Source organism: Sarcophilus harrisii, chromosome 2 (genome assembly GCF_902635505.1).
Source record: "Sarcophilus harrisii chromosome 2, mSarHar1.11, whole genome shotgun sequence".
Lineage (NCBI taxonomy): Eukaryota > Metazoa > Chordata > Mammalia > Dasyuromorphia > Dasyuridae > Sarcophilus > Sarcophilus harrisii.
In genome coordinates, this window is record NC_045427.1 from 4,293,219 (window position 1) to 4,312,791 (window position 19,573).

A 19,573-nucleotide genomic window follows, 5' to 3' on the forward strand; every position below is an offset into this window, starting at 1 on the left:
GAGTGGGAATGGGCAGCGAGGCAGACCTCAGCCAGGACGGCCAGTCCTATGGCGGGGCCTAGAATGCCAGGAAAATGTCAAGGACAACGAATTGGTTCTGGGAAGTTTGCTCAGCTGGGTGTTGCCTCTTCTGGGAAGCCTTCCTCGCCCCCTCCTCCAGGGCTTCGTGGCTCTTCTACATGGGGGCTTCTCTGTCTTCCTTCGGCCTTTAGAGGGGAGGATCTTGAGCCCCACATCTGGGCTCTGTGAGGTGGGCACAGGAGGGATGAGCAGGGGCCCAGCTGTGCAGAGGCAGGGAGCTGGGACCCAGAGAGTCCAGGGCAGAACAGAGAGGAATAGCTAAGGACCCTGGGAAGTTAAGCCCGGACTTAGGAGTCCACGTTGGGACCCCCCCATTATGAGGAAGCTGCTCCCCACATTGAGTCCCAAGGGGCTTCTTGGCAATGTTCCCTCCATCTCACTCCCCGCGCCAGCCTTGCTCCAGGGCTCAGCTCCTGCCCTTTCCCTGCTGTCTCCGCTGCCTCCCAGGGGCTCCCGGCGGCTCCGGCCAAATCCTATGTGCTCATGGTTGTGCTCAGATCATCCTCCCTTTAGAAAGTGTGATAACTCCCAGAAGTCAAGGGCCTTCTGTTTGCCTTTTGTCTAATCAGGCAAGCATGCAGTAGGCACTTAATAAATGCTTGCTGACTGACCACCTTTGGTTCTCCCTTAGCCAAAACAGCACGAGTCCGCCCCCTCTTTCTCCAGCTGGCCCTTTCAACACTTGAAGAGAGTGCGAGCCCCGTGAAATCCCTTTTAGCCAAGGGACGAAATAAAAGGCAGAGCTCTCCTAGGTCTGAGTCTGCCCAGGAGGCCCCTTGGGCCTCCTGGCTCCAAGAAGGGGAGAGGGAGGGAGGGGGGGCACCGTGCCAGACACTGTAGCAAGTGCTTTATAAATATCACACTGGATCCCTCACAAACTCACTCAAAGATCTTGTGAGATAGAGGAAGGGAGGAAGAGAGAGAGAGGAGAGGTGAGAGAGAGACAGAGACTGAGGGACAAAGAGAGACAGAGACAGAGACGGGGGGGGAAGGAGAAGAAAAGGAGAGAGAATAGAAGAGAGAAAGTCTAGGATGAGAAGGGGAAAGAAAGGAGGTAGAGAGAGTAAGAGGAGGAGAGAGAGGAACAGAGGCAGGGAGCAGGATAAAAATAAATAAGGGAGGAAGGGAGAGGGAGAGACACAAAGACAGAGAGAAGAGGGAGAGGGGGGAGGAGGAGAGAGGGAGGAAGGGAGATGGAGACAGAAGCAAAAAAGAATAGAAAGGAAGGGAGGGAAGGACAGAGGGGACGGGAGGGGAAGGGGAGAGGAAAGAATAGGAGAAAGAGACAGAAAGAAAGCCAGGATGAGAAGGGGAAAGAAGGGACAGAGGAACAGAGACAGAGAGAGGGATAGAAAGGGAAGAGGGGAGGGGAAAGGGAGGGAGGGAGAGACAGAGACAGAGAGAGACAGAGACAGAGACAGACAGAGAGGAGGAGGAGGAAGAGGGGAGGGAGGGAGATGGAAACAGAAAGAAGGCTAGAAAGAGGGAGGGGCGAGGGCTGGAGGAGGTGAGACCCCCGGCAGAGCGGGGGCATCCTCGCCGGGTTGTTGCCCCCCCGGGGAGGCTAGGCCGGGCTGCCCTCACGGTCCGGGGCGCGTTGGGGGCAGCGGCGCAGGCGCCCCCCCACTCCCACCCCGAGCCCCATCAAAGGTCCGGGCCTGGCCCCGGGGTTTCTCCCCCGAGGAGGCTCCTCTCAGCGCCCTGTGGCCGAGCCCCCAGCGGAAGGGACGGCTCCGCGCTGCCCCCCCCCCTCCCGCTTAACAAAAAGGGCCCCGAAGTGTTTCCGCGACACCTCGGGCTCTTTTAAGTCCGGCCCTTTATGGCAGGGCCTCCCCCCCCCTCCGTTAGTGTTGTTTTCTCTTCCCCCCATTAACAGGAGGGAAGAGGAAATGAAACCTTTTTTGAGGCCCCCCGCCCCGGTCCCGGCCCCGGCCCCGTTCACCTGTTGGGCCGGCCCGGGAATCAGAAGGGAGGCAGGGGCTGAGCAAACCCGCCGCTGTAAATAAACGGGAGGCCTGGGAAAGGGCCTGCCCCTCCCCCTAGGGGGGAAGATCGGGGAATGGGTTCCCGTCAGGCGGCGTTAAAGCCTCCCCGCCCCCCGGGACCCCAAGGGGAAAGGGGGGCCTGGGAGGGAGTGAAGGGACCCCCCAAGCCCCGAGTAAGGGGCCCGAGCCCGGGGCCCGTGCCCCGGATTCCACCCCCAAAGCCCCTTCCAGGAGAAAAGAAAGGTTTAAAGTCCCCCGGCCTCCCCGTTCCCCATAACGAGGCTTGGACTCCTGCTCCCTCCCCCACCAAGTGACCAAAATGGCCTTCAACTGGGCCTCCCCCCCCCCACTACGGGCTCTTTAAACCCTCCCGCCAGTTCTGACCCGAAACCCAGGGCACCCCCGGCTTTCCCCCCAGTCTTCGGGGAAAAAAGGGGTTTCCCGTTCCCTCCAAGCAATGGTCCTCCCGTTCCCCTACATAGTAATAAGGTTTCCTTTTTTCTTCTCTCTTTCCCTTTTTCCCTTTCCCTCCCCTTCCCCTCCCCCCCTCCCCCCTTTTCCCCTTCCTTCCCACCCCCCCTCTTCCCTCCTTTATCCACCTCCCTTCCCCCTCCCTCCCTCCTCCCCCCTTAAAATCCTTGTCCTTTCTTTTTTCCTTCCTTTCTTTTTTCCCCTCCTTTCCCCTTCCTCCTTTCTTTTTCCTCCCTTCTTTTCTTTTTCCCTTTTCCCTTTCCTTTCCTCCTTCCTTCCTCTCCTTTGCCTCCTCCCTTCATCCCTCCTTCCCTTTCCCTCTTCCCCCTCTTGCCCCCCTCCTTTCTTTCCTTCCTTTTCCCTTTCTTTTCCCTCCCTCCTTCCCTTCCTTTCCTTCCCCCTCCCCCTTCCCTTTTCCCCTCTTCCTCCCCCTTTCCTTCCTTCTTTTTTCCTCCTTCCTTCCTCCCCCCCTTCTTTTCCTTCCCCTCCACCCCTCCTTCCCTTTTTCCTCCTTTTCCCTCCCCAAAATTGGGCCCCACCCCCCGCCCCCCCTTAGGGCTCCAAAGGGGGTTCTAGGGTTCTGAGTGGCCAGCCATCCCGAGCCCCTTGTCAGTGCCTGTGTTCCCGCTGCTCCTTCTCACTGGCTCTTGCTCCATTCCCAGTCTTTAAAGGGCCGCTCCCACATCCCCTCCTCCAGGAAGGCCTCCCTGCCCTGACTCTCCCCAAGCACCTGCAGCCCTGGGCTCTGGGGGCTGCTGGGTATAAGTGCTGGTCTCTCTCTGGCCGTGTCTCATCCCCTCCCCGGACCTTGAACTCCGCGAGGGTGGAGCTTGTTCCTGACCTTCATCTTCCATCCCCTTTCCTTCCCACCCTGTTGGGCACAGAGCTGGACACACAGTAGGCGCTTCAATGTTTATTGAATGAATACTCGGAAACCTTTCTAACTGTGAGGGAGGCTGCGCGGGCATTTTATTTATTGATAAATCAGTGAAAGAGCCAGAGGAGAAAGAGGATTCCCACAAGTCACTCTTATGCTGATTTCTTTCAGCCAAGGGAGAGAGACAAAGAGACCTCAGCCAATCGGCTGTCCTTAGAGATTTTCTTGAACCCAGATCAGCATTCAAAGAGGGTAACTTGTGCCTCAGTTTCCCCCTCTGTGAAATGAGGAGGCTGGACTAGCTTGTGCTAATGTCTTCTCCCAGTTCTGCCTTCTATGGTCTAAGGAGCTTCCCAGCTGTCCCTGGCTGGTTTGGGTTCTCAGAGCCTTCCAGATGGAATATTCAATGTTCTGCTCTCTAAGGGCCCCCCAGCCCTGACACCTTCCGCTCCATATTTTAGGGTTCCTTCCCTCTAGGCTCTGACATTCTATGCTCCATGTTCTAGCGTTCTCTCCTCCCAGCTCTGACATTCAAGGCTCTGTGTGCTGGGGTCTCTGCCCTCCCAGCTCTGATGCTCTTAAGTTCTAGGGTCCCTTCCCCCCAGTTCTTACATTCTAAGCTCTGTGTTCCAGGGTCTCTCTCCCTCCCAGCTCTGACACTCTGGGCTCTGGGTTCCTTCCTCTCTCAGACATTTTCTGCTCTGTGACCAATGACCCAGCTACTACAGGGGCTATAATAGGCCCACCCTCGGGGCCCCCGGGTCCGCGGCAGAGCCCGGCAGACTCAGCCTTGCCCAGGGTGGGTATCCGGGCCTGGCCCAGAAAGCTGCTCCCCCTGCCCCAGAACCAGAAGCAGCCGCTGGGAGCAGGGGGAGGGGGGGCTGTCAAGGGCCCCTCCTGGGATATTTGGGGAGGGCTCCGTTCTCTCCTAATGAGCGACCCCCCGGCCGGCTTGCAGAACGGAAGGCAATTTCACATGGGCCTGTGGGAGCCAAATGTGGCTGTTAGAGCTCCCGGCCCCTCCCCCGGGGGCCAGATGTGTTAGGGCAGAGGTGTCACCAGCAGGGGCCAGGCAGGGGGCAGGGCCTTCCAGATGGCCCGGGGGGGGGGGGGGTGCAGGAGCTGTCCCACGGGCAGGGACACGCTCGGCCTGGCGTCCAGCAGCACTTCCTGCAGTCAGAGTCTCAGGGCCGGGGCTGGCAAAGCTCCCCCCACAGGGTGGACGGAGTCCAGGAGGCTCCTTGTACAGATGAGGAAACTGACTTTCAGGGAAGGGACCAAGGATCACAGATCCGGGCTGCAGAGGCTTCAAGTCCGAGTGACTCGTTTTATAGATGAGGTAAACTGAGGCCCAGGAAGGAAGGGACTGAGTTTGAGGCAGGCCAGGCTTCCCTGACTGGGTGAGGGCAGACAGCGGCTTGGGATGGGCGCGGCCCGGGAAGAGGGATGACAATCCCTGCTCTAAGCCTGACTGGCTATGCAGCCAAAAGGCTCCGGGGGGTGGGTTCAAATCCCCTCCAACATTTAACCCTTAAGCCATGGGAAGGATTGGAGACTCCCAGCTGGGGAGAGTCCCTTTGCCAGCACAGGTCAGCGTCTCCTTCAGCGGCCGTGGGACCAGGGGCTCCCTTGCATCCCCCAGCAAGGATGGCTCCGAGGGAAGAGCCGAGCCCGGTGCCCCTGCTTCGCTGCCTCCCAGCAGCCTCCTGCATGAAAGGCCTCGGAGCCCAGCCTCCGACCTCCGGCTCCTCAGGTGGAGAGACTGGGAATTCTCCCCAGCCTCAGTTGCCCGTTCTGTGCAAACCAAAGGATGCTGCTGTTGGCACAAACACCGATGTGGTCGTTCCCCACAGACACACGCAGGTCCCTGCCCCCGGCCCTCTCCCTGTTTCAGGTCCCAGCCAAGGGGCAGGAGACAGAAGGGTGCCCCCTGTTCTCCCCAGTTTTATCCAAGGGGGCAGGAGATGGAGGGGTCCCCCAGGTTCTCCTCACTTTCAGGTCCCAGACCAGCCAGTGGCAGAATCAGGAGGCTCCTCTACACCCTCCCTGCGGCCAGGAAGAATCAGGATCCAGGATCCCGGGCCCACAAGCATTTCAGAGGTGGCCAAGCCGGCCCCTTCCCTTGACAGAGAAGGAAACTGAGCCCTGGGGAGGCTCCATCACCCAAAGGGCTCCCCAGGGTCTTCCTGCCTGCCCTGGCCTCCCGACTAAGGGCCTCCCAGACCCCTTCATAGCAAACTCAGCGATTGCCAGTGAACTGAGCTCCATCTTTACCTTTCTGCTCCAAACCCCTTTCAGGAAAGCCTGAGATTGGTCGAAGCCATGGGTTCGAATCCTGACTCTGCCATTACTTCCCCGGAAGGGGAGCTGCTGGGTCACCCTCAGCTTCCCAGGGGAGTCCCGGTGTCCTGTCTGACATCCCCGCAGTAAAAGCAAAGCCGGAGCCCGGGTGAGGGGCCTTTATTGCAGCCATTTGAGGGGTGGAAAATTTCTATCCCCTCCCCCATAAACACCTAGGGATGGTTGTGGGGGGCGGGGAGGGAAAGGGAAATTCTGTCTTATTCAGGCCCAGCCAGAAAGGGACATTGTGGTACCGGCGAAAGTATCCCCGAAGCGCACCCCTGCCCCCTCTCTGTGCGACCTTACGCAGGTCACCGCTCCTCTAGGACTCAGCTTACTCATCTATAAAATGGACTTGCCATAAGGAGCCTGGAGTCCCTCCCAGACCGAATCTCGATCCTGGGACGCTGGGGCGAGAGAGGAAAGCAGACTTTCCGGACGCAGAAACTCACTTGAGCAGTTTTATTAGGCTGCCGCGGACAAGGCTGGGTGCGGGTGTCGGAGCCCCCCCATCGGGCGGGGGGGCGCCCACGATGCCCCCGCTCTCCTGGCTCTGCCCTCCTCCCGGGAATGGGGGCCTGCCCATCCCCCTCCAGCAAAGGTCTAAGCCCGCTGACTGCGGGGCAGGCCTCGGTGGCCCCATGTGTGCGACGAGGGAGGGAGCTGGAAGCGCCTTCCCGCTCCGGAGTTCCCAGCCCAGCTCTCAGTTTGGGACTGGCCCCATTAGCAGACTTGATGCCCCCCCCTTTCCCCGCTCGGCGCTGCAGCCAGACCCCCCCCCCGCCCTTGCTCCAGCCTCCCTCCCTCCTCCGACCCTACCTTGCGGGGCCGGGAGATCCCTGGGATTTCAGAAGCAGATTCCCTGCTCACCTGGAGACCCGAGCCCCCGCCCCCGCCCCCGCCGCCTCCGAGAGCCCAGGGGTTCTGGGGGCCAGAAGGGGGGGCGCAAACAAGCCCCGAGCCAGCCCCTCCATCTGCGGCGCGCGGACCAGCTCCCCAGAAAAGGCGGCCGGGGAGGAGACCTGGCAAAGGGGGAAGGGAGCAGAGCAGCCGGGAGGGACCCAGGCCCCCGGCAGCCGCCGCAGATCGGCGTTTTCCCGTTGCTGTCAGAGGGCCCACAATGGCCCGTGATGGGTCCCTCGGCCCCGAGCTGCGTCCGGGGCGGGGGGGGGCAGGGAGGGAAGGCTGAAGTGGGGGCGCGCAGGTTTGTCTGTACAGAGCCCCCGCCCCCCAATCCGCCCCACGAAAATAAACGTCCTCCGTCCTCCAAAGTTTCGGAAAGGCAAGTAGACTCCAGGGAGCGCCCGGGGGGGCCGCGGGCCGGCGGGGGCCGCCACTGGGCAGGCCGCCCGCGGAGGAGGCGCGGGGGCCAGGAGGCTGAGAGGTGCCGACGTCGGGGGCTCGTTCCGCCGACGGTCCGTCCTTCTGCCGGGAAACGAAGCCTCCCTCGCCCGAAGTCCCGGCCGGCCGCCCGTCTCGGCCTCAGTTTCCCCCGCTGAGGCGGGGGCGGCGCCGCGGGCGCCGGGCAGTCTGTGGGCGGGGGGCCGCTGGGGCGGCCGCTAGCTCCGCTGGGCCCCGTTCAGCAGCTCCGTGAGCTCCCCGATGTACTTGATGGTGTACTTCAGGGTCTGGATCTTGGTGAGCGGCTGCCCCCGCTGGCTGTAGACCGGGGGCAGGTAGTTGCGCAGCGTGTGCAGCGCGTCGGCCAGGGCCCTCATGCGCAGCTTCTCGCGCTCGCTGGCCTTGCGCCGCCGCTGGGCCGACATCCTGACCTTGGGCCCCTTGGCGGCCTTGCCGGGGCCCGGGCTCTGCAGGTAGGAGGGGGGGAAGGCCAGCATGGCGCAGGGGCCCCCGCCCGGGCCGGGGCCGCAGGCCAGCTCGGCCGCCCCGGGGTGCGCGGGCGACGCCGACGAGGCGAAGGAGGGCGCGGGGGACAGGCTCTGCGGGGAGCCGGCCCGGCCCAGCTCGAAGGGGCCCGGCGGCTCCTTCCAGTCCCAGGCGGCCAGAAAGGCCGGGCCGGGGCAGGCCAGGCCCTGCTCCAGGCCCAGCAGCGGCTCCGGGAGCTTGTCCATCCTGCGGGGCGTCTGCCGGGGCCGCGGCCCGGGCCCCTCTTTATGGGGGCGGGAGGGGGGCTGGGGAAGTGGCACCTGAGGCCGAGCCAGCCGAGTTCAAAGGAGAGGCCGGGGAGGCGGCCAATGAGCTCCCGGGCGGGGCTTTGGCCCCGTTCCCAATTAGCGCCCCCCGGTGAAAATGCCTTTAAACAGAAGGGCCCCCAGAGAAGCCCCAGCGCTGGATCCGCGGAAACCAATTAGCCCGGGTAACGGGACTTCATTGGGAGCTAATTAAGGAGCCGGCTAAAGAAAACAATCCGGGCCGGGGGCAGGGCCTGCAGGAGGGAGGCTCCCGCCCCCAGGGAGCTCCCGCAGCCCGGCCCCCTCCTCTACAGGGGGGGAAACTGAGGCACCCAGAGGGCCAGGGCACACACCCAGGAAGCATCCGGTCTGAATCCAGCAGGCGAAGGTTCTGGGGCTGCCGGCCAGGGTCAGAGCGTCCACACGGTGTGCCCAGAGAGAGGGACGGAGCAGAGCGCAACAGGCTGAGGGCCAAGCTGGAGCCCAGCTCCTCCCCCACGTTCGGCCTCACCCCCTTCTCAGCCTCTGGGTCTCCCTCAGCAAAGTGCCCGGCTCTGCAATGGGGCTCTGCAATGGGGCTCCAGGATGATTTCCTTTGCTGACATACCAGGAGGTTCTCCCAAAAGGGAGCTTTCCCAGCTCCGGCTTTCCCAGCTCCGGCTTTCCCAGCTCCGGCTTTCCCAGCTCCGGCTTTCCCTATTCTGGGTTCTGCCCGCCCTTCTAGCACCAACATTCCCTGTTCTGAGGGCCCTCCCAGCTCTGACATCCCATGTTCTGTATTCTAAAATCGCCCTAAGCTCTGACATTCTGTGCTCTGTGTTCTAAGACCCCTCCCTCCCAGCTCTGACATTCATTCCATGTTCTATGTTCACAGACCCCTCCCAGCTCCGACATTCCTTGTTCTGAGGCCCTTCAGGTTCTTCACGTCTGCCCAGCCTGGTCCCATGCATTGGGTTCTAGGTGAGTGAGGCTTTAAAATGGGATGATAACAGCTTGTAGCTCCCAGGATTGTTGGGAGAATAAAGTGTGACAGCGCACGCAGACCGTTCTGCCCTCCTTAGAGAGCTCCGTGGGTGCTAGTTCTAATTATTTCCCTTTTGTGCCCCCCCTCTCACCTCCTGTGGTTCTGACAGAGCCCGTTCCTTCTGTTTGGTGGGGAATCGTTCTAGATGTTGGCAAAAGGGCTTTGAGATCCTCCAAAGACTCAAGGGCAAATATCTTTCGGACTGCCAGGGCTAATGTTTATAGGGCTGGACATTAAGCCAGGCTTTTAAAATGGTTCTTTTCAATCTTTTATGATTATGGAAAAGGGAAATGTTTTAAAACAAAGAACACCGAGAACCAGACTTGGAAGGAGGCTTCTCCGAAAGGACTTTGCCCAATGTCCACGTTTCCTTTTTTTTTTCTTTCTTCCCCACCCCCACCACCAGAAATGGCCAGCACCGGACACAAATAGTAGCTGTCTGTGAAACCATCGTCTACATCCTTCTATTTATCAGTTACTTCTCTGGGTGCAGAGAGCGTCTTCCTTCCCAGTTGGGGAATGGCTGAAAAGCTGGGGCAGGAAATTGGGGTAGAATATGACTGTGCTATCGGAAATTACAAGCTCAAGGATCTTGGAAAACCATGGAAAGATTTGCATGAAATAATAAAGAGCAAGATGAGAAGAAAACATTGTCCACAGTGAAATTGTTTTGATAATGACTTTGAACAACTAAGTCACTTTTAGTATTATATTTGCTATATTTACTATTATATTTATATAATTTATTTACTATTATAAAATGTCCAAATTAATTACAAAGGAGATATGCAGGAAGACATATATAGTTTTTTTTTCATTTTCCCCTAATCATCATTGGAAATAGACTTAATAAGTGTATACTTATTGTGTATCTCATTTATACGTTAATATATTTAACATCTACTGGTCATCCTGCCATCTGGGGGAGGGGGTGGGGGGTAAGAGGGGAAAAATTGGAACAAGAGGTTTGGCAATTGTCAATGCTGTAAAGTTACCCATACATATAACCTGTAAATAAAAGGCTATTAAAAAAAAAAAAGGAAATAGACTTTTAATAGTGGATCAAAGGGTACAGGTGATTTAATAACTCTTTGGGAATAATTCCAGATCACTCTCCAAAACAGTTGGATCAGTTCACAATTCCACCATCAATGAATTAGGGCCCCAGTTTTTCTGCATCCCCTCCAACATCTGCCACTTTCCCCTTCGGTCACTTTAGCCAGTCTGATGGTACAAAATCATATCTGGAAGTTGTTTTAATTTGTATTTCTCTAATCAATGATTTTGAACATTTTATAGGACATATTTTTTCATAAATCTCACAGAAATGAACATAACTTTGTTGCATATTAAAGAAATAGCAGGTTGTATATAGTAGATTTACAATCTGACATACAATCATCTTTTTTATTATACACGTTATAGAAATGCCTGTTTTATTCCATAAAGTAAAAAGAAAACAAATTCTTAAAAAATGTCCCCGCTTCCAGGGATCTTGGAGAACATTGAATCCAATTCCTTGGTTTTACAAAGGAGGACAATGGAAAGAGCTTTGGTCGGGGTCACTCAGAACAGAAAGAGAGCCATGATTTGAACCCCAACCTTCGAACTCCAGGTTAGAAGCCCTTCTCCTTCATGAGGCCATATTGACTTCCCTCTTGACATTTTGAGTTTTAAGATAACCGAAAACATGGGAAAATCCCATGTTTCATTTCAGCAAAACCAATTACACCTTACTGTCTTTCTGCTAACATTTATGGTCTCAACAGGATGAAGATAATAACGACCAATTTAAAAACAAATGTGTTTTTTATTCATTAGAATATCCCTCTTTGCAACTCCTGATCCCAACCAAACCTATTTACTGATGATTTTTAAAATGAGAGTTGCTGAACAAGAGACCTGTTCGGTTCTGCACACATATATTGTATCTAGGATATACTGGGACATATTTAACATGTATAAATCTGCCTGCCATCTAGGGGAGGGGGTGGGGGGAGGGAAGAGAAAAGTGGGAAGAGAAGAGAGTGCAAGGAATAATGTTGTAAAAAATTACCCATTATTCTGTCAATAAAAAGTTATAATAAAAAAAATGAGAGTTGCTGAGGTAGCACGTCACACATAGCAGAGTGGCTAATATACAAAAAAGGAAAATCTGGGATTTTAGAGGGGATGTGGGAAAACTGGGACACTAATATACTGTGAGTGAACTGATCCAAAAATTCTGGTGAACAATCTGTAACTATTCCCAAGGGATTATAGAACTGTGCAAATAACACCGCTAGGGCTATATTCCAAAGAGATCATAAAAGGGGAGAAAGGACCCATTTTTAGAAAAATGTTTATAGCGGGTCTTTTTGTGATGGAGAAGAATTGGACAACGAGGGGCTGCCCATCTATTAGGAAGTGGCTGAGCAATTTGTGGTATATGAATATAATGCAAAATTACTGTGCCTTAAGAAATGACAAGCAGGATGATTTCAGAAGAATCGTAGAAAGGCTGCCGTGAACCGAAGCAGAGTGAAATGAACAGAACCAGGAGAACATTGTACACAGTAACAGCAGTATTGTTTGGTGAAGAATTGTGAATGACTTCTCAGCAATACAATGATCCAAGACAATCCCAAAGGACTCATGACGAATATACTATCCGTCTTTGGAGAAAGAACTGATATTGTTTGAATATAGGTTGTAGCGTGCTATGTTTCGCTTTCTTTTTTCATTTATTTTCTTTTGTTCAAGTCTTCTCATACAAAATGACCAATAGGAAAATGTGTTAAATGATTGAACATACACAATATATATCTGATTGCTTACTATCTCAGGGAGGGAGGGAAGGGTGGGGAGGGGAGGAGAGACAAAGTTTGGAACTCAAAACTTTAAATTAAAAATGTTTTTTTAAATCAAGTTTTAAAAAGAAGTGAGAGCTGGAAGGGATCCTAAAGACCATCGAGCCCAAAGTCCTTATTTTTCCAAGTATGAAATACAGTCTAGTAATAATAGCAGTATTTATGATGGTGAAGACAAAAATGATGGCCTTTATGCAGCACTTTACACACTAAAACAGAACCACACTGGTCTCCACGCATATTCCTTGGTGCCATTTTACTCAGAGCGAGAGCAGACTTCCATTTTGGAAGCCATATTTCTGTACTTACTATTCCATCTGTTGCTGACCTTGTTCAGTCATTTTCAGTCATGTCTGACTCTTCACGACCACATTTGAGATTTTCTTGGCAAAGAAACTGGAATGGTTTTCCATTTAATTCTCTGGGTCATTTTACAGGTGAAGAAACTGAGGCAAACAGACAAACTTGCTCAGGGTTACACAGTTAGTAAATGTGTAAGGCCAGATTTGAACTCAGGAACTGGAACTCTATCCACTGCACTGCACTGCTAGCTGCCCCTTCTTACTTCTTACTTACTAAGATAGGACCCTTTCTAAAAGTTAAGGAAATCTGGCTCATTGGTCATCAATAGGAAACATGAGTTGGGGTGGGGATGAGGGCTTTTGAGGAGCAATATTGAAACCCTCAGGGCCACCCCTTAGAAACCTTAGCTGTGAAGGCTTTGAGCGCCAAAAAGAGGAACCTGTAGTCAGTTTTAGAGATCAGGGTCTCAAAAACCTGGGCCAACTTAGCTAAAAATGGCAAATCCTCATATTATCTGCTGTGGATCAAGTAAGCAGCTCTACTTACTGAGTCTACACTATGTTCTGGGCTGTGAAGAAATGTGAACATGGTCCCTGCCCTACAGGAGTTTATAATTCAATGGGAGAGGGGAGGGAGAGTACAACATGTAAATAATTAGGTAAATCCATTTATTAAGCACCTGCTGTTTGCCAGGCATTGTGCTAAGAGCTGGATGCCAACAATGATAATAAAAAGTTACATGACAAAAGGGAGTGGGGAGATTAGGGGAAGGCTTTGACATATGAAAGAAAGGAAGAATGAGAGAGAGAGAGAGAGAGAGAGAGAGAGAGAGAGAGAGAGAGAGAGAGAGAGAGAGAGAGAGAGAGAGAGAGAGAGAGAGAGAGAGGAAGAAAGAAAGAAAGAAAGAAAGAAAGAAAGAAAGAAAGAAAGAAAGAAAGAAAGAAAGAAAGAAAGAAAGAGAGAGAGAGAGAGAGAGAGAGAGAGGAAGGAAGGAAGGAAGAAAGAAAGAAAGAAAGAAAGAAAGAAAGAAAGAAAGAAAGAAAGAAAGAAAGAAAGAAAGAAAGAAAGAAAGAAAGAAAGAAAGAAAGAAAGAAAAGAAAGAAAAGAAAGAAAGAAATTTAACTAGGAGAACTGGAGGGAGAGCAGGCTGGGCACCAGCCAGGGAAGACATGGAGTGAGCATCTTGATCTAAGAACAGCCAGGAAGCCAGAGTCTCTGGATTGTACAGTGCCTGGAGGGGAGGAAGAGGTACAACTGGACAGGGAGGAGGGGCTGGGTTATAAAGGGCTTTGAATGAGAAACACAGGATTTTGTATTTGACTCTGGAGGTTATGGATGCGGTAAGACCTGAACTTTCGGGAATTGCTTTGGCAGCTGAGTGGAAAATGGACTGGGCTGAGGAGGGACCAGAGACAGGGGGATCAAGTAGAATAAATAAAAAGCTCAAAACAGATAATCCTCCAAAATGGAATGATTCGATTCTCTTCCTATGAATCACATGGAAAATATAAAAAAACCACAGGGGAAAACAACAAAATCCAAATAGAAGTAACACAAACCTGTCATTAACTATAAACCAAATTTGTTGTTGTTGTTGTTGAGGGGGAGGGTAGCAGATAAGATAGCCTGGGAGACAAATGGTCCCTTATCTGCATAAGTAGACCCAAGTTTGGTGAATTCTCTCTTCCCACTTCTTTCTGCTTCATCTCCTTGGGGGTCCGACAGCCTCAAGGTCACGTTGTCGTGCTAGGATGACATTCCCAGTAGTTCAGTCAGAAGCCGCCTTGATGAGGAACCATGCTGGCCCTGGGACACTCAAAAGCTTTGCAGATAACCCAGAGGTCTTCGGGGGCAGACTGAGCTATGCCTTGGCTGCATTTCCATGGGCTATTTCAAAGCTTTCAAATTGTTTTTCCTCCCTTGATCTTCTGTTCCTTTCTGGTCATCTCTGGCAATGGCCTCTGCTGAATATTGCCCCTTTATTTTCAAAATGAGATATTTTTCTTGAAATGGACTAAGGACAGAACTTTTTTTCTCAACAGAGACAATGCAAGACTCAGTTTTCTCAACTTAATATCAATTTTCTCTAAGTATTCTGAGGGCATTTACTATTTGGGGGCAGTACCCTTCATCCTCTTGCTTTTGAGATGAGGTTTTGAAAAGACCTTCAGAGTTTTTGACAGAAGGAAGTTGTCTCTCCTCCCTGAGTATCTCAGCTCCTCACTCAGTTGCAGAATTCTAGTGGCTTTCATCATGGTCCTTGGAAATATATAATGAACAATATGAGATAGCAGGACTGGTCAACTTTTAATCAACCCATCAGGAAGTTTGTACTTCCAACCCATTTTTATCTCCGGCTGAGTATTCCATGTGCAAAGCAAATCATGGTGACCATGGTCACGTGGGAATTCGGCACGTGGCCCTGGGAGCCAAATTACTGTTGTAGCAAAAACAAACTATTTTTAACAGTTCCCTGATCTGCCGATGTGATTTTCCTATCAGAAAATTTTCCGAGAACACGATATGCCGGGCTATCAGAAAAGGAAAGAAATTCAGTTAGCCCGGCATATCGTGTTCTCGGAAAATTTAACTCAATATCAATATCAACAGACGTCAACCAACCAGACCATTTCCATCTACAAAAAGGAAATGTTCTCGATGAGGCCGTGTGGGGTGTCTGTGATGACTGCCTCCCTTTCTAGATAGTTAGTAACCATCCTTTTATAATACATAGTACACAATTTTGCCAGGAATCCAAGTCAAGCTCACTGGCCCTTCATTTCCACTGCCCACTTCTTTTTGTAAATCAGAACACTGGTGCTTCCTTCCCCTGGTCTGCAGGAGCTCTTCCATGCTCCACGACCTAACATAGGTCATTGATAAAGGATGTTTGGATGGGACTGGGTATGACCTCATGACGGGTACCTAGCACATACGCTCCTTCCTTACACTGATTTTCAGTCTCATATTGGCCTTAGTGGTTATAGTCTGAAGAACCTTCTCTTCAGAAAGAGAAAATGGAAGCTCTGCTCCTTTCTCCCAGGATTGTCTTCTGTTTATTTCATGCGTGGCTAGAGGACACCACTGGGCCTGAGTCAAGATGACTCATTTTCCTGAGTTCAAATCCAGCCACAGATGCTTACTGTGTGACCCTGGACAAGTCACTTCACCCTGTTTGCCTCAGTTTCCCCATCTGTAAAATGAACTAGAGAGAGAAATGTCAAGCCATTTTAGTATCTTTGACAAGAAAACCCTGAATTGGGTCATGAAAAATTGGACATGTCTGAAAAATAACTAAACAACATAAATGATTATGGGACCTTTTAGCTCATGCCACCCATGTATTTACAGACTCTACAAAATCAAATGACTTGCCCAAAGTAGTAATTCGTACTAGACTGGCCATGATTCCATTCTTTATGAAATCAACTAATTATGTATTATATTTCTAATGAAATTCGATAAATAATTAGGGGTGGTGGGTGAAAGTATGAAAAGAGCCTGAGACAACTTAAAGGCTAGTGTGTCCACCATAGAAATAAGGTCGTTCGGAGGAGAGGACAGTTTATGGGGGATAGTATCCTGATTTCCTTTACTCTTCTCATTGCCGGCCTGTTGCCTTTCTTTGTGCTTAACATAGTACCTGGCACACAGTAGGTGCCTACTAAATGTTGATTGGATAAAAGGGAGTGGCTAAACCAAGTTCTTCCTGAAATATCTCAACGGGGAGGTCATGCCGACTTTCTTGCAGTAATGTATATATTGGTTCGAATTATCACCTATTTTTCATTTCTCCGGGAGCCAGCCCAGGATGCCTTTCTGGCTCTTCCCAGTTAACCCCCTTTCCCTCTCCTAGTCCCTCTAGTCCACAGAGTAGCAGCCTTGAAGCCAGGAAGAGTTCTAAAGAAAGCCTGTGCTTGTCTGGCCCGGGAAGCATGGTGTGGGGCCAGCCTTTGTACTTTGTACCTGCTTTGTACTTCTCGGGGAGCACAGCGAGAGCGTTTCCCATGGCTCCCTCTCCCTGGGATCTGTGTGTCCCATCTGTGGCAGAGCGCTGGGGCCGTGTCAGGACCTTTGGGGCCATCTGGGGACCCTTGACACTTGTTAAGAGGTCACAGTCCCCTTCCCGAGGCGCTGCGGAGAGAGGGAGCCGGCGCTGAGGTGACAAGAACCGAGCTCTGACAGAGCCCCTCCCCTTGCCCATCTCCAGCACGAAGCCCAGAGCTCCGCCTGCCCCCCCCGCAGCGGCCATCACCCCCGAGCCTGTCCCAGAGGCCTCTGGGGCTCTCCCCGAACTCTAACTCGCCACGAAATTCTCTTAAAGGTTGATTGGAGAAATGTCGGACCCAGGAGGGAGCTTAGAACACAGAACAGTGTTGGAAACGGTACCAGAAGCTGTGGAACGTCAGGGCAGAGGGGAGGGAACCTTAGAACATAAACTGTGAGAAGGGGGCGGGATGTCAGGGTGGGCCCATTCCCTCAGGCCAGGCCTCAGTTTCCCCTCTGCTGTTTTCCCTTCCCACTTCAGGACCAAGAAATCCGAGCTGGGACGTCCCGGGGCACTTAGCACGGGCTGGGGGAGCAGAGACACAGGATGCTCGCTGGGGACGGGGGCGGGGCTGGAGGCGGCCCGTGCTTTGAACCTGAGCTCTCAACCTCGACAGGCAGAGGAGATGAGCCTCCTTCTGGCGGGGCCCCGTTTGACACCTTGGAGGTGCAGGCTACACCCCAAACCGCCCAGGCCCGGGAAGCTCGGGGCAGGGAGCTCGGCTTCCACTCTGCCGTCCAGGGCTAATGCCCAGGGGGAGGTGAAGGTGCTTACATTCTGCCTCAGTTTCCTCAACTGTGAAATGGGGATAAGAAGAGAAGCTGCCTCAAGCAGTTGTAGATAATCAAGAAATGGATGAGAGTTCCCAGCCCTGGGTGTGAGTCTCTCTGCCCCTCGTCACAGAGGTGATCAGGGACAGATCATTTTCCTGCCCTTTGCCTCAGTTTCCCCCTCCATAAAACGAGAGGTTTGGGCTCCGGAAGCTCTGCAGACTTGGAACTCTAAGACCAGCCGGGGAGATTGGTCTAATCTGTTCCACTAAACGGAGAAGTTCAGCCTGTCCCTGATATGGGCAGGGGGCCGGGGCGAGCCCAGCGCCTTCTCCTAACAGCCCAGGGCTACAATGCTTCCCAGGGGCTCCCCGTGTCACACGTCTTGGATCGCTGGGTCTCGTGGCAATGCCGTGGGACAGATGCTTTTACAGTAGGGAAACTGAGGTTCAGAGAAGGCGTGTGACAGGCTCAGGGTCGCACAGCTGGGTGAGCCCCCATGGCCTGTAGACCTCGATCCCCCCACTTTCTGGCAGCTTTCAAACCCTGACAGTCCCACGTGAGCACTCCCCTCGCCCCCCCCCCCGGGAGGCTCTCCACTCTCTCCTGGCTGTTCCAGGCCGGCTCTCTCTGCCCCCTCACTGGGGGAGCTCCCCGAGGCAGAGACGGTTGTCACCTTTCCTTGGCCCCTCAGCCCTAAGTGACACACAGAGCGGGACTCGCTGCCCGATTACAGACTCAGGTCTCCCTTCCATCAAGGCCTTGCTCTGACGGCTCGGCTCTGATGGAGAGGCAGGAGGCAGCGCTGCCTCGGGCCTGGTCAAGGCTTGGAGTCTAGGCATGGGTCGTGTGTGTCTGTGACTGAGGGGGGGCAGTGGCAGAAGGGGGACCCGCAAGGACCGAATGTTCTCGGAAGCAGCATCTCTGAAAGGGCGTCAAGCAAGGCCCCGGAGGCTCATGTCCCGAAACAAGGAAAATCACCCTGAGGGGCCGGGGTTAGAACATGTAGAAATGCGGGCCTTGATGTAGGGAGGATGGGGTGAAGGGCAGGAGAGAGGAGGGAAAAAAAACAGAAGGAGAAAGAGAGGGAGAGAGAGAGACAGAGAGACAGAGAGACACAGACAGAGACAGAGACAGGAGAGACAGAGAGAGACAGAGAGACAGAGACACAGACAGAGACAGAGACAGGAGAGACAGAGAGACAGAGACAGGAGAGACAGACAGACAGAGACAGAGAGACAGAGACAGAGACAGGAGAGACAGAGACAGAGACAGAGACAGGAGAGACAGAGAGACAGAGAGACACAGACAGAGAGAGACAGAGACAGAGACAGGAGAGACAGAGAGACAGAGACAGGAGAGACAGACAGACAGAGACAGAGAGACAGAGACAGAGACAGGAGAGACAGAGACAGAGAGACAGAGACAGGAGAAACGGACAGAAAGAGAGAGACAGAGAGACACAGAGAGAGACAGAGACAGGAGAGACAGAGAGAGAGACAGAGAGACAGAGACAGGAGAGACAGACAGACAGAGAGACAGAGATAGGAGAGACAGAGACAGGAGAGACAAACAGACAGAGACAGACAGAGAGACAGAGACAGGAGAGACAGAGAGAGAGACAGAGAAACATACATCCACCCCCACATACATACTTACATACACCCATATTCTGCACATGCTCAGCCACACCAATCCCCCCCACCTTTGCTCGCCCCCACGCACATGCTTACAGAAGCCGCACAATCTCCCCAGGCAGCAGAGCCTCTTTTGGGGCCGGGAGCCCCTCCCACACCGGGGCCTCTGCCCAAAGCTCCGGCCATGCGGCCTTTGCCTCGACCCCTCGGTGACTGACCCCTTTGTGCCACGTTACCGAGCTCCTTAGTTCTCAGTTGCCTTTGAGCTCACGACCCTAGATTTCCTAGCTGTGTGACCCCGGGCAAGTCACTTTCAGTCTGCCTCAGTTTCCTGATTTGTAAAATGGGGACAATAACGGTCCTTCCCTTGCTGGCTGTTGTGAGGACCAAATGAAATAGTGTTCATTAAGTACTCAGGCCGGAGCTTGGCATACAGGAAGAATTTAATAAATGCTTGTTTCTATCCACCTTCAAAAGAAAAAAATAGATAAAACTGGCCCATGTCTGGCTGCCAAAGACACCTGGGATGGTCTGGAAGATGAGGAAATGTCCGGGCCAAGTCTCAGAGACGTCACCAGGCGAGCTGCAGATTTGTACGGGAATCCAGGGGAGCCCAGGGCCTCTGCAGGAGCCAGCCTGGGGCCGGGAGAGCCTCTGAGGCCAGGGGACGGACTTAAGGTTCCCCAAGGAGCTGACACTCTGCGTTATCCAAGGCTCACGGTGACCCTGGGAGGGGAGCGCTGCTCGCACACCCATTTTGCAGATGAGGAGGCAGAGGCGGAGTGACTTGCCCAGATAAGTATTCATACAGAACTTGAATTCAGAGCTTCCTGCCCCCAGATCTGTGCACCATGATGCCCCCTAACCACGTGCAGAGCCCCGGCTGGGGCGCCAAGTACAAAGAAGGCTGGGAATCCTGCCCACCAAGAGCTAATGGGGACCCAGTGTCCGGCGGCATTCGGGGGCAGGATGTCTGTGCTGCTCAGCCCGGTCCTGGGCCGGGAAGTCCCATCCCTTCCTCCAGCTGCAGCCCCTTATCCAGAAAGTGGAGAGCAG

At 53.4% G+C, this 19,573-nt stretch overlaps 1 protein-coding gene across 1 annotated transcript; it reads right to left on the reverse strand.

The window, feature by feature from the left end:
• Positions 1–7,221: 7,221 nt before the first annotated feature.
• MSGN1 (mesogenin 1) lies at positions 7,222–8,937 on the reverse strand. Its single transcript, XM_031949602.1, has one exon. The coding sequence runs from the start codon at positions 7,824–7,826 to the stop codon at positions 7,314–7,316; it is 513 nt and encodes a 170-aa protein (XP_031805462.1). The 5' UTR covers positions 7,827–8,937; the 3' UTR covers positions 7,222–7,313.
• Positions 8,938–19,573: the final 10,636 nt, after the last annotated feature.